Genomic DNA, 14,655 nt, shown 5'->3' on the forward strand with positions numbered 1-14,655 from the left:
CCAGTACACGTTACTTGAGCTTCTTCTCTGTTCCTGACACTGCTCGGCACAGGTCGTGGAAGGGTGAGCACTGTTTGAAGTGGCAACGGGGATTGGGGTTCTGGAAGAGTATTCTATGAAAAGGATGAGGCTTGAAGAAGGGTGATCAGCAGGGCTGATCCCCAAATCTGGGAGAATTTGATGCTGTGAAGGAGGAATGTCCTATTGGAGCCCAGTGGGAAACCAGAATAGAGTAAGGGGATTATGAGTGTTGCCTTGGGGGCGGGGCTGGAGGGCGTGGGTGCAGCGCTAATTAGGCTGGTTAGGGAAGCCTCTGACGAGGTGACATCTCTCAAAAGGGGAAGGGAGTGTTTCCGCGTCACAATCACGCACGAGCTGAAACCACGTCCACAGGTGGCATCACGTTTTATAACCTTAATGGTTGAAGGGAAGGCTTTTGGTCTGCCTGTGTTGTAGCTTAGGAAGGGGAGGGCTCGAGCTGCCAGCTTACCCAAGGCAGGCGTAGAGATGACCCCCAGCTCACCATCCTGACCCACTGTAGCAGACTGCTGGGACCTTTTGTTCTTTTTTTTTTTCTTTCTCTCACGTACTTGTCCTAAATGAGCCAAGCACAGTGTGGAAGCCAGGAACACAAAAGTGGGGAGGCTGGGCAAGTCCTGCCTTCCTGGAAATGACAGTGGAGGGTGTCCCACACCGTTAAGAGTGTGTGTGATGGGTGTGACAGCTGGGGAACTGCAGGGTGGCCCGAGCCAGTCTGGGATGGAGAAGCAAACTGTAATCTGAGGTTGGAGAGAGGAGTGGGAGTTGGGAGTTGGCCTGACCCAGACAGCCCTGTGTGGGAGGGAATTTCAGGCAGTGGTGGGCGGGGTTGGGAGACATCTGGGCAGGAGAGGATGGTGGTGCAGCAGGCAGCAGATGGAATGGGGGAAGAGAGGGGGTGGGGAGGTCTTAGCAGGTGGAGGTGACTGGCCCCGGTGATTAGTTAGGTGGGGGACTAGCGGTGCGCTGGGTGGAGGAAGATGCACAGCTGGGGTGCAAGGACACCTATGGAGGGAGGTGCTTCAGGCTGAGCTGGGGAGCCCCAGGGAGGACCAGGGGGAAGTGATGGGTTTGGAGAGCCAGTGGACCACCTAAATGGGAGGTGTCCACGGGGCCGTCAGAGCTCGGGGAAGAGGCATAAGCAGGATGGAGGTGTTGGGACTGGTCAGCACGTGGACGGTCGTAGGAGTCCTGGAAGTGGAGGAGATGGACTGTACATCCCTAATGTGAGGAAGGATGGGGCCTGGGGCAGAACCTTGGGAAGACTGGGCTGGGAGGAAAAGCAGGAGACAAGGAGGGAGAGTGACCTTGTGGACTGGGTGGTCGAGAGGCACCAGGGACCCTGACGAGGGGGAGTGATGGGGATGGAAGCTGGGTGGCAGGGGCTTCCTGGCTTCTCTTCCTGCACAAAACATGCAAATCCTAACAGTGGACACTTACCGAGGGCTTCCAGAAATGTTCCTGGTGCGCACCATCCTTCCTGGGTTTCCTCATTTATATCCCCAACATCTCCACGAGATAGGTACTATTATCCCCAATCCGTTTTTTTGGTTTGTTTTTTTTTTTTGCAGTACGCGGGCCTCTCACTGTTGTGGCCTCTCCCATCGCGGAGCACAGGCTCCAGACACGCAGACTCAGCGGCCATGGCTCATGGGCCCAGCCGCTCCGCGGCATGTGGGATCTTCCCAGACCGAGGCACGAACCTGTGTCCGCTGCACCGGCAGGCGGACTCTTAACCACTGCGCCACCAGGGAAGGGAAGCGGCCCCCGCCTCCGTTTTTTATAACAGCGAGGAAACTAAGGTGCAAGCTACTGGGTGGCAGAGGCAGGCTTTGAAGTCAAGGCATCCAACCTCGGAATCTGTATGTCTGGCTGCTGTGCTGTTCCACCCTCTGAACTGCTGGGGTGTGGATAACTGGGGGAGGGCAGGAAAGGAACTATCAGATCTGACCCCAGTCCTTGGAGAATGGATGCTAGCCCTTGGTTCTTACAGTTACACTCGTCTGCGTAGTAGAATTGTACGTTGCTCGGGTGGTCCATTAGTCTGCTCGGGTGGCCATAACAAAAGACCACAGACTGGATGGCTTAAGTGACAGACGTTTATTTTCTCACAGTTGTGGAGGCAGGAAGTCCAAGATCAAGGTGCCAGTAGGGTTACTTCCTAGTGAGGCTTCTCTCCTTGGTTTGTAGATGGCCTTCCTCTTGCTGTGTCCTCACATGGCCTTTCCTCTGTGCATGTGTGGAGAGAGAGATCTCTGGTATCTCTTCCTTTTCTCATATGGACACCAATCCTATTAGATTAGGTCCCCACCCTTATGACCTCATTTAACCTTTTTACCTCCTAAAAGCCCTATCTCCAAATATAGTTACATTAGGGATTAAGGCTTCAACATGTGAATTTGGGGGTGGGGTGTGTGGGCGGAGACAGTTCAGCCCATGACAGATGGTCATTTTAAACCACTATAAAAAATCTGAATTATGGCCGCAAATGGACCTGAAGATCCGTTTCTCTCTCATGGTGTACTCTTGGCATGTAGAACAGTGTCATGTATATTTTAGGTGGTTAATAAATGTTTGCTGAAGACGAAAAGATTCACTTGAGTTTAACATACAGTATTTATTAAGAAACCAAGATGTTCTGGAAAGGAAGCTCTTTTTGGCTAATTTCCATGTAAAAAGAAAATCCTGCTGATGACAGCCTCCCATTCCCTGTGCATTCTGACTATTTAAAACATCATGGTATAAAATTGCTTTAATGAAAGAAAGGCTGAACTTACACAGCATACATTGTACAATGGGTAAAACATATATGTATATTTCTGTGATATTAAAGAGTAGTTTCTTTGATCGGTGTTTCCCTCCCTCTCCGTTGTATGGAAGATGCATCCGTTTTGCATCTGCCTTTTCAGTTTGGAGATCGGCTACGTGAACAACCCTCGATGTGTTTCAGAGGAATGAATTTTAAAGGCAGTGAACGGTGATCCAGGATGAAGGGATGAATTTTAAATCCTGTTAACTCTGATCCTACGTAGACAGTCTCAACTAAGTCAATATTTAAAGAAGATGAGGGACTAGACTGATATTAAACCTCCTCCTTGGGATTTAAAAGCAACTCTATTCCAGAGAGTTCAAAACACTGAAATGAGGTTCAGGCTTCTTTTTCTTTTTTGAAATATGCCAAAGCGACAGGTCAAGGAAGTGCACATTTTCTTCTTGGCTGAATTAAGCTTAAATGCTTTTCACCCTCTACAGGTTGCCTCAGTGAAAGTAAAATGATAATGATAATAAGAATGTCAATTTCAGGCGCTCTTACTATGTGCCGGACATTGTACTGAGTGCTTTACGTACGTTATCTTAGGTACCAGTTGGTTTGTGGGAGTGTGTGCCGTGACTGCAGCCATGTGATTTTGTGCATCCCGCATTCTAAGTACAATTCTGTGTTGGAATTTTTCTCCTAATACGTCACAGGGGCCATTAAGCATGAATACCTTTCTGCAGCTGGCGCCTCTCCTGGAGAATTGGGATTCACGCGCTTCGGTCCCTCCTCCTTCCCGTGTGGGAGGGAGTCGTGCTTCCCATCCCTGCAGAGCGCTCTGCCACCTCTTCCTTTCCTTCCTCAGGATCCTTCCTTGCAGTCACTCCTTCTTTCCTGTATCTTCTATTTCACTACCCCATAGCTGCCCTCTCCTCATCTTAGATCTACTCACTTTTTTTTTTCTTGGCCTTGGAGGGTTTCCTTTTCTTTCGTATGAGCTTAGTTATTTAAAAGTTTGCTGATTTTATCCATCATTGATAGGTATTTTTTTGGCGGGAGCCGGGGTGGGGTGGGGTGGGGTGGGAGTTGCCATACTGTGAGAAGTGCAACTTCTTTTCTTTGGTGACGTTTGGTCTTCGTTGCTGCGCGCGGGCTTTCTCCAGTTGCGGCGAGCCGGGGCTACTCTTCATTGAGGTGCACGGGCTTCTCACTGCGGTGGCTTCTCTTGCTGCGGAGCACGGGCTCTAGGTGCGCAGGCTTCAGTAGTTGTGGCACGCGGGCTCAGTAGCTGTGGCTCACGGGCTCTAGAGCACAGGCTCAGTAGTTGCGGTACACGGGCTTAGTTGCTCCGCGGCATGTGGGAACTTCCCGGACCAGGGCTCGAACCCGTGTCCCCTGCATTGGCAGGTGGATTCTTAACCACTACACCACCAGGGAAGTCACGGAAGTGCAACTTCTTAATAAGAAGTTGATGAGTGATCAGTTTCAGCTGTGGTATACTGGCGCTGTGTTAATCTCTCTCTACTAAGTTCCTAGCACCTTAAGACTGCTACTTACTCGGAAATATGGGGACAATCTTTGAAAACGGCTTCCTCTGTAAAATGTCAGGAGGCTTTGCAACTTGGATCCATCGAAGGGTTGGAGTCTTCGTTTTACTGACCTTTCACAGCAAAAGTTCCTGTCCCAATGTGCTCAGGATGCAACTCAGAAACTCCCCTGACACCCTCCCCTCCCCTCCCTCCCACACTCGAGGACCAGCTTGGGAGTTCCAGTGTGGTCCTGGGACTTGGGGCCTCAGTCAGTCTGTGCAGATTTAATTTTACTCTTTAAAACTCCCCTGACTAAAGCAGTTTATCTTTTCAGCTAGAGACCCATCATCACACTGGGCTCCCCCCGGGTAGAATTAGTGCCTCTAAATCTCTGATTACTGTCAGATTAAATTAGATGCCTCCCTTCGCTGATCATTGATCACTGCCTTTTCCTTAACTTCCAATTTAGTTTTTCCCTTTTCAGTTGTTACAGATGACGTTGATTAAATGGTTTTGTGTCATCAAGAACGGATTACATTTTCAGTATTATCAATGCAGAGCTTATAAGTTTAAGGTCACTTACAAGTAAGGGTGTTTAAAAATAGAGAGGGAGCTTTATAGAAAACCTTCTCCAGGTGAGGCTGCCTAAGGGTGCAGGGTTTTCACTGAGGGACTCTCAGAAACAGTAGAACTTGGGAACCAAGATGGCAAATGATGGTGGAACAGACACCTGGTGTGTTAGTTTCCCGCTGTAATGCGTTATCACAAACTTGGTGGTTTAAAACAACAGAAATTCATTCTCTCACAGTTCTGGAGGCCAGAAGTCCACAGTCGATTTCATTGGGCCAAAATCAAGGTGTCGACAGGGCTAGTGCTCCCTCTGACGGCTCTAGGGGGATCCGTCCTTTGCCTCTCCCGGCTTCTGGTGGCTGCACCATTCCTTGGCTTGTGGCTCATCCCTGCCACCTCTGCCCCATTCGCCACTTCTCTGTGTATTCGTGTGACATCTCCCACTGCCTCTATTTTATAAGGACACTTGTGATGACATTTAGGGCCCACCCAGATAATCTAGGTGAATCTCATCTCAACATCCTTCACTTTTTCCAAATAAGGTCACTTTCACCTGGTCCACAGATGGGGCCTTAACGTCTTTGGGTGGCCATTATATAACCTACTCCAGGCAATTAAAGAGCTAAATAAATTATCCTAATAATAATTGTGTGCTCTGTTAAGAAAGGCAGATCGTTTTACTGCTGGGTTTTCAGACTACTTATTCAGAGTACATTTGAGGATTTCACTGCCAAAGAGTGTAATTTTTAAAACATTACAACGTAGACTTGAGCAAAGACAGAATCTAATTGTACTTCCCAGCATTCCTCTTTCTCTCCACCTCCACAAGATGATGGATATATATTTGTATGTATATATATGTATACGTATGTGTTATACATATATACACACAAATGAGTACAGTTTTTAAAGCTTTTAGTTTCATATATACTGGACTCGTAGGCCAAACTACAGCCCGCTTCTGTGGGCTGACAGCACCATCCTCTCATGGCCCAGGGCTAGTACAGGCCCCCAGCTTGTCTGGTCCAATGGCTGATTGTCCCTTCTTAGTCATATCTTTGGTTTAAGGGCCTGAAAATCTCCATGAATACGGGTGAAGGTGGTCCAAAGATACACACTTCTGGTTATAAGTCCTGAGGATGTAATGCACAGCCTGGTGACTGCAGTTAACAATACTGTATTGTATATTTGAAAGTTGCTAATACTGAAGATCTTGATAGTTGTCGTTACACACACACACAAATTTGTAACTGGTGATGGATGTTAACTAAACTTACTGTGGTGACCGTTTCCCAATATATACATATACCAAATCTTTATGTTGTACAAACTAATACACTGTTATAGGTCAATTATATCGCAATTTAAAAAAAGCTTAAAAGAAGACTGTTCCCCAGAAGAGATAATAGATTAAGCTGTTACAGCTATTTTTGCTTCAATGGTTAAAAAAGAAGGTTCACTGATTTGCTCAGTTAGTGACCTGTCGTTCACTCATTGTTTATAAAGTGCTGTGTGTGGTGAGGGGGGAGCAGTCCCTGTTTTAAGGGAGGGGTGGGGGCTTTAAATGGTATTGCAGACAGTGGGTGTGGTGAGAGCGGAAGGAAGGAAGGCTGAAGAGACTTCCTGGAAGGGAGGTGGGCCTGGAGTTAGCGTCTGCGGGACCAGGCGGATTTGAAGGGGTGAAGTGGGCTTGTGAGTGCAGGCTTGGAGAGTAGCAGAACGTGTGGTCTGGGCAGTGAGGAGACCCGCCCCGGGGAGCTGGGAGTCGGGGCTGGACAGTGGCGGGGCTGATGGGGAGGGAGCTTCAGGGCTGGGCTGAGGCTGTGGACCTTGCTCTGTGGGCAGCAGGGAGCCGCTGAAGAGCTTTAAGCAAGAAATCAGAGTTCCAGACCCACTGATTTCGAGTATGAATTCAAGGGGCCAGGATGAGCATCGAGAAAAAGAGGTAGCACGCTGATGTCATAGTCCAGGCTAGTGGTGGATAGACTTTTATTTTATTTTATTACAAACTTCTGTCAAGAAAATAACGTTTGAGCCCCTTGCTGCAAACATGTATCTATCTATCTATCTGTCATCTATCAATCATTTGCTGATTGATCTATATCACACCTCTGCACACTGAGTGCATTATGAAGCCGTTAAAAAATATAATTACAAAAAAGGAAATAAATAGAAATGGAAGGTCCACTGTTTTTGTCCTGCAGCCCAGTGGCTTGGTAGCCTTGTATGAGAACATCCCTTGGGTTGCTGGAGTCTCACGTAGAGACAATGCGTCTGGGTGCTGCGAAACAAGGTCCTAAATGAACCCGACCTGGCATGGGAACAGAGAGGAAGGGAAAGTGAGGAAGGCAGTTAGCAGAAGTCATTGACATGATGTCCCTGGCTGGTCACGTTAGAGAGGAGCGAAGACATAGTAAGAAAAGAAGAGGGCCAAACGGTGGTGTGTTTGAAGGCCAGGTGAGTGGATTGGTGACAGCCGTTGAAGGAAGGGAGAGTGGGGAAGGGTGCAGACTTGGGCAGAAGGGACAATCTTCCCTTCCCCTCCCTCATGCCATCGTTACTTCCATTCTCCTGTCCCTCCCTCCCCCTTCCCTCCCTTTATAAAAAGCTGGAGGGTCCACACATGTGACATGTTGATTGTGGGGGAAGTGACCCAGGAGGGGCATCCAGTGGGCAGTTGAGATACCTCTCTGGACTTGGGGCCAAGAGGTAACCTGTACAGTGACTCACAGGGAAAGAGGTAACCATTGGACAGAGGTGGCCTGCCCTGAGGTCCTGGTACAGGGCAGAGAAAGGGTTGGGAGGAAGGGCAGGGGTGCCACATCACTGGGCGTTGCATCCCCCAGCTCCCTAAACACGCTCTAGAACTGAAGATGGGGCAGATTTGGTCGTTTCAGAAATGGAGTCATGGGGGACCCAACTTGGAGGGATGGTGGCGAGGCCGGAGAGGGAGCGGGGAGGGGCCCTTTGCTGGAGGAGAACTTGGTGTTTCACCCTGCGGAGAACCAAGTTCAACGCTGACTCTTCACGGAGGCTTCCGGACCACCGTTTGAGTTTGCTTGAGTAAATTTCATTCTCTTCCTTAATTGAATCTTTTGATCTTCGCTGATGTTACATCTTTCTTTTCTCCCTTGATGCTATTTCAGATAAAGTTTTTCTCCTGGTGCAGACGAGCAGCTATGTATTTTCCTAGGGTTTTGTGAATAGTCAGGGAATAAACTTTGCCTGCAGTGTCTGACAACAGCCATATTCTTGGTGTCTCCTTAGGTGGCCATAAAAGTCATCGACAAGAAGAGAGCCAAAAAAGACACCTATGTCACCAAAAACCTTCGGCGAGAGGGGCAGATCCAGCAGATGATCCGCCACCCTAACATCACCCAGCTCCTTGATATCTTAGAGACAGAAAACAGCTACTACCTGGTCATGGAGCTGTGTCCTGGGGGCAACCTGATGCACAAGATATATGAGAAGAAGCGGCTGGAGGAATCCGAAGCACGCAGATACATCAGGCAGCTCATCTCTGCGGTGGAGCACCTGCACCGGGCCGGGGTGGTCCACAGGTAAGGGCCACGCCATGATGCTGATCGCCAGTTCTGTGCTGAGTGGACGGCACTGTGCTCCAGCGTGCTCCAAGCAAGGTTGAATCCTTGCAGCCTGTTTTACAATTCTTCTGAAGTTTTGTTTCATGGACTTGTTTTGTGAGTCGGGTTAATGCTAACATGAGGTTAAAAGAATAATGTTTGAAGTCAGAGTTGCCTGGGTTTGCATCCTGGCTCTCTCCTTTAATTGTTGTATGCCCCTGGGCTAGTTAGTTAACCTCTCTGAACCTCAGTTTCTTCTTCTGTAAAATGGGAATATTTGTGATACTTATCTCGTGGTTGGTATAAGGGCAAATGAGTTAATATACAGAAAGAGGGACTTCCCTGGTGGTCCAGTGGTTAAAACTCCACTCTCCCAATGGAGGGGGCCTGGGTTCGATCCCTGGTCAGGGAACTAGATCCTGCATGCCGCACGGCATGGCCAAAAAAAAAAAAAATTAAAGAAAAACTATATATATACGGAAAGAGCTTGGGACAGCGTTTGGTACACAGTAAGGGGCATGTTTAGTGTTGGCGGCTCTCATTATTATTATATGCAAAGTAATGAGAACAGTTGCTCAGGTGCCTGAAAGAAGCATCAATGTTAAGATGGCGTGAGGTTGTTTTTCAGCGAGTGACGGTGCTTTCATCGTATTTGCTTTACATATGGTAGTCGCTTAATAGCTGTTTCATTCAATGGAACTGAATCACCACGTGAAGTGTGAACTTGCCCTTGAAAGTTAGGCATGTTCTCCATAGGCCAAACCAACGTTGCAGATAATTATGAAAATCAACCTTTTTTTTTTAAACAGCCTGTTCCTTCCTGAGGAGGAGCTTTGCAAGCAAACCGAGTGGAAACAGGATTCTTAGCCGTGTTGCTGTTGGTGGTGGGTGCTGACTTTAGCGCTAGACTAAATAAGGTCAATACGATACAATAAAATAAGAAAATGAAAGTGCTCTCTTTCCCTCCCAGGAAAGTGTTGACTTCACCGATAAATGCGTAGTTCTTCCTTCATGGAGTCATAATTCACAATTACTCCGGGTTGTTGAGAAAACTTAGGGCTCATGTTTGATTCTCATTTACAAAAGCAAGATCAAGGAATTATATATATGTGCACACACATACGTTTAAATTTTTTTGTATTGAGATACAACTCACATACCATAAAAGTCACCATTTTAAAGTGTACAAGTCAGTCATTTTCAGTATATTCACAGAGTTGTGCAACTATCACCACTGTCTAATTTTACAATATTTCCATCACCCCGAACGAGAAACCCTGTACCCATTGGCAGTCACCCCCCCATTCCCAGCCCTCCCAGCAGCCCCCGGTAATAACCACCAATCTGCTTTCTGTCTCTATGAACTTGCCTATTCTGGACGTTTCATATAAGTGGAAACAATATATGGTCTTTTATAAGTGGCTTCTTTCACTTAACTTAACCAATGGGATTGGCACCGGGGGATGCTCTACCTTGGGTGCCTGAATCTGGGACACTGTGGGGAGGTCCCGGGCTCAGGGGCAGAGGGGTGGCACTGGGGGGAGGGAGCCAGCCTTGGCCAGGCCCCATTCAGGCACATCCTTTTCTCACTAAGGTAAGAAAACCTCTCCTTGTACATATTTTTAGTCACACACATTGTCACGAAATCACGATTCATTAGAACTCTTGGAGTTTCGATCAGCAAGGAAGGGAACATTCAGAAATTTTAAGTGAATAACGCTATTTTTGGCTCTTTCCAACAATACCCTTGTGTAACCTGCCGTGTCAGAGCTCTGCCGTTATTAGGAAAATGATGGTCGTAAGTGCTTCTGCTTCTGTCTTTGGTGACTAAGATGACAAAGGCAGAAACCTCAGGAGTGAATCAGCTTGGGTTACCCACTCAGCTGGTCACGGCAGAAGACAGAACCCGGGGAAGGGCTTTCCGAGAGACTCAAGGTGTTATTACAAGGGTTTCGTGCTGTCAGAAATCAGATGAGCACCGAGCTTGGAGCTTTGAGGACAACAAAGGGAAAGCCAGCAAAGGCTGTGCATCGCTCGCTGGTCCCTCCCACAGGAAATTCTCAACAACCATTTTAAAGTAATTTTAACAAAATCCAATCCCTCTCAGTGCAATTACTGTCAGAATGTCAAAGGAATGAATTTAATAATGTTTTGATAGCAAAGACGGTGTGCTTTTTCTCTCTCCAATATCCAGCGTTCTACTTCCCCCCTCCCTGGAAATATATTCATCAGCCAATAGTGGCAAAGGCTCAGATCTTTTAAAGTTAGGGAAGATTGGAAATACAGGTGTTGTTTCGGAGCAGTTCTTTATTTTCTTCTCTAGAAATCATGTTAATGAGTGTCACCTGTGCACACATGGGCATAGGTGATTAGGTGGTTGAGACAGCACAGGAAAATGTTTGTTTAGAATATATTCATGGGTGGCTGTACCTGGACTGTCTTGATTTTGAAAGGTTCTATACGCCTCATTTTTAGCAGCCGTAATCTGGCTGGTATCCTATATGCTGTAGCCTTTTTCAGTGGTGGAGAATCTTCTCCTTTATGCTATGGAGGTGGAGTGAATTTCATAAATTATTTTGAGGTTAGATTTTTCAAATGAGTAAGAGAGTTTAGATAGCATTTCAGAGATGTCCTGGATTCCCTGGCGGGAAGAGTTCTGAGCAAACAGATTGGATCTTCCGAAAGGATTTAGGATGAATTTTGGTGGCTACATTATATGATTTAAAGGGCTTTTGGTCATGTGTTAGAGGATGCTTTAAAAAGCACAGCTCCTGATGAGGCTGGTCCTATATCGTCATGTCATCATCAACTTATTGCCTAGCAGAGCCCTCATTTCCTGTGAAATTAAATCTAAATATTTAATTATCTCTCCAGAACCATTTAACTATCATTTAAAGGAAGCAAATCTTTAAAAATCTTGTAACTATTACAAGTAGAAGGGGAAAAAGGAAACTAAACGTCTATAAAGCAGATTTCCTTAGCTGGCAGAGAACTTCATTTAAAACGGGACCTGCCGTAGCTTCTGTGTCTTCTACAACAGGGTTGTCGTTCACTTTTGCAAAGTTAGAATATGGTCTTAACTTCTTCATTACACCATTTGAGGATTGCCCGAGATGCTTTCGGTTTAAAACCTAATGAGGGTTTCTTTTCTTTTTTTCATTTTCTCTTCCGGGCTCACCCAGCAGGGTGCCCAAATCTGATGATTTTCCTATTGTACGAAGAGCGTTGACTCTTCACATCCATCATCAAGAATACTGATTCTGCCAAGAGGCTACTTTGAGATTCCTCTGTTCACTCAAAATAACAAAGTCCAATCAAACTGTACAGAAAAAACATACCTGGGTAACACAGTACCGCCATCCCCTAAGCAGGAAGAGACAAGCCATAGGGGCCCGAGGACCGGGAGAGAGACACAGACGATCAAAGTGAACGGGAGCCTGTGTGTCAGCACGGCTGCTCCCAGAGCCGTGTCTTTATTCACTCATCAGTATTGGGGAAGGACCTTGTGCACTTGGGAGGACTATGGGGCAAGAGAGGGGAGTCTTCTTCGTTCTCATGGGCCTGACAAGAAGCAAGCCCGTCCTGTACTGGTGGGGGGTTTTAAGAAGCTGTTTTAACTTTTAAGTTTCCTTGGAGAGGGGAGAGAGGACAAGACACACGAGAAGGGAGCGACTTCTGCTCATATCGGGGGCTGTTGGAGATACCAGGGCCTGAGCACATATCTGGAGGTGCTGGTTATATAGATCAGAGGGTTTTTGTTTAATTGAGTTTGAAAAAACGTGACAACTTTGTGGACTGGGTTGCACGGTGGTCGGCCATGTGGATTTTAAAGCCAGACCGCCTGCGTCCACGTGCGGAGTCTACCACTTAAAAGCTGCACCGTGGCTGGACTTCCCTGGTGGCGCGGTCGTTGAGAATCCGCCTGCCAATGCAGGGGACACGGGTTTGAGCCCTGGTCCAGGAAGATCCCACATGCCACGGAGCAACTAAGCCCATGCGCCACAACTACTGAGCCTGTGCTCTAGAGCCTGTGAGCCACAGCTACTGAGCCTGCGTGCCACAACTACTGAAGCCCACGAGCCACAACTACTGAAACCCGCGTGTCTAGAGCCCATGCTCCGCAACAAGAGAAGCCACCACAATGAGAAACCTACGCATCACAACGAAGAGTAGCCCCTGCTCGCCGCAACTAGAGAAAGCCCGCACACAGCAACAAAGACCCAATGCAGCCAAAAATAATAAATAAATAAAATAAATAAATTTATGAGGAAAAAAAAAAGCTGCACTGGACAAATCACTTAGGCTTTTTTGCCTCGCCTTCCAGAGCTACACAGCAGGTATAAGGGATTATCCACTTCATGTTGTTGTTGTGAGGATTAAATGAGTCAGTTCATGTAAAATGCTTAACACCGAGACACTTAGGAAGTACTGAGTACGTGTTTGCCGTAACTACTACTGAGTCCACCTCATTCACTTTATCCACAGAGGCTGCGTTCTGTGTGCTCAAGGCCTCACAGCTGTTCTCTGCTTGTACTGCCCTTGCAATCTTTGGATGAATCGTATTCATCCTTCGGGTCCCAGCTAGGAAGCTCACGTCCTCCAGGATGCCCTCCAGGCTAGAACCCCTGCTCATAGATTCCCTGGCACCTTCTACTTTGATTTCCAAACACTTTTCACAAGATAACTGGCTTGTTTGCTATCTGTCTTCTGCATAGGCCACCATATAGCCCAGCGCCCAGCCCAGTACTCACACAGAGAGACTTTGTTGGATAAATGAAGGGAAACTGAACGGATACAGTTAGTGTCAGAGTTAGCACTGGGATGGAAGGTTTTGGTCACCCATTCATGTTCTTTCTGGAATATTCCATATTCTCCCTGGAATTTTAAGGGAGTTTCTTCATTGACTTCATACCAATTTGTTTATTTTTCAGGTCACAATTTGTAGAGTGGCATCTTTTTAGTGAATGACCAGCTCTTTCATTTTATAAACAGAATTTGTTTCCGGAGCATTGTAGGAACTCAATAAAGGTTTCGTTTTGAATAAATAAATCAGGTACATGCTTAACAAATTGTTCTTATGTTTTACCAAATTGCCCATCTTGTAAATAAATCAAAGATTAAAAAATCATTTGGTTTTAATACAGTGCTTCTGAAGATAAAACCTAATCAAAAACGAAAACAGAAACGCCTCTTGTTCACGGCAAAATGCTTATTGCCTTGGGGAGTTATGCGATTTTCTGGAATGCTTTATTCTTAGCTTATGACCGAAATCCATCTTGTGGCCATCTCCACAGGTACAGCGTTCTCCCCCAGACCTAATCCTCTGTGGGTTTGGTCCAGGCTCCCCACCTCCTGCCCGGGCCCCTTCTCTCTGACCTTTCCTTCGAGGGCTCATGCCCCCCAGTACTGTTTGCTTATCACCAAGTGAACCACTTAAGTCTTTCCTGGAGTCTCCCCATTCACTTTGTCTTAGAACCTTTAACTTCATATCCTCCCCTGGCCACACCAGCCTCTCACCTCTTACCTATTAGTGGTTGCTCAGCTGAGAGTGGCCCATTTTCTCATTTCCGCCGTGAATGGCCCGCCAGGTGGCCCTTCTCGTGACGCCATTTTCCAAAGAAGAATCAGAAGCCCAGAGAGTTTATGTAACTTGCCCAGGGCGGCTCAGCGGGTCAGTGAGAGAGACCCAGCCTCCAGAGCCTGTCTCCTTCCCTCCCCAGGCTGCCGTGTTGGACCAGGCCTTGCTCAGCCCCTCCACCCTGGGCCTTCGCCAGCTCTTTCCCAGCTCCCCCATGTCTCCCTCTGTCCTCTTCTCCCTTCCCTGGAAGCCTGGCAGCCTCCAGTTTATGCCCCTTAGTTCCTCACTTTCATCTTGGGTCTCAGCCCTGAGTGGCCCCTGGAGGCTCTCGAGTTTCCCGCCCCTCAGTTTAGGCCCGGGGTCTGTTAGAGGCCCGACCTTCCACCCTCACTGCATGGCCAGGTGAGGCCCAGGGGAGAAACTCTTCCTTCATCCCCATCCCGGTATTCTGGAAGCGTGTGTGTGCAGGGGCACACAGACACACGTACACACGCACACGTGTGCTCGCCACACGTGGGTGTGCGTGCAACACATATTCACACACATGCAGTCTCATACGAGTACCCATGCACGGATGTGTGCTTTTCCCGTAAGCATGCACAC

At 47.5% G+C, this 14,655-nt stretch overlaps 1 protein-coding gene across 1 annotated transcript in view; it reads left to right on the forward strand.

Annotated features, from left to right (window-relative positions):
* Positions 1-14,655, forward strand: part of HUNK (hormonally up-regulated Neu-associated kinase) — a 112,840-nt gene that overhangs the window by 38,603 nt on the left and 59,582 nt on the right. The window contains exon 2 of the mRNA XM_060149432.1: positions 8,161-8,453. Within this exon, the coding sequence (XP_060005415.1) occupies positions 8,161-8,453 (293 nt within the window). The remainder of the gene's footprint in view (positions 1-8,160; positions 8,454-14,655) is intronic.

The sequence above is a fragment of the Lagenorhynchus albirostris genome, chromosome 5 (genome assembly GCF_949774975.1).
Source record: "Lagenorhynchus albirostris chromosome 5, mLagAlb1.1, whole genome shotgun sequence".
Classification (NCBI taxonomy): Eukaryota; Metazoa; Chordata; class Mammalia; order Artiodactyla; family Delphinidae; genus Lagenorhynchus; species Lagenorhynchus albirostris.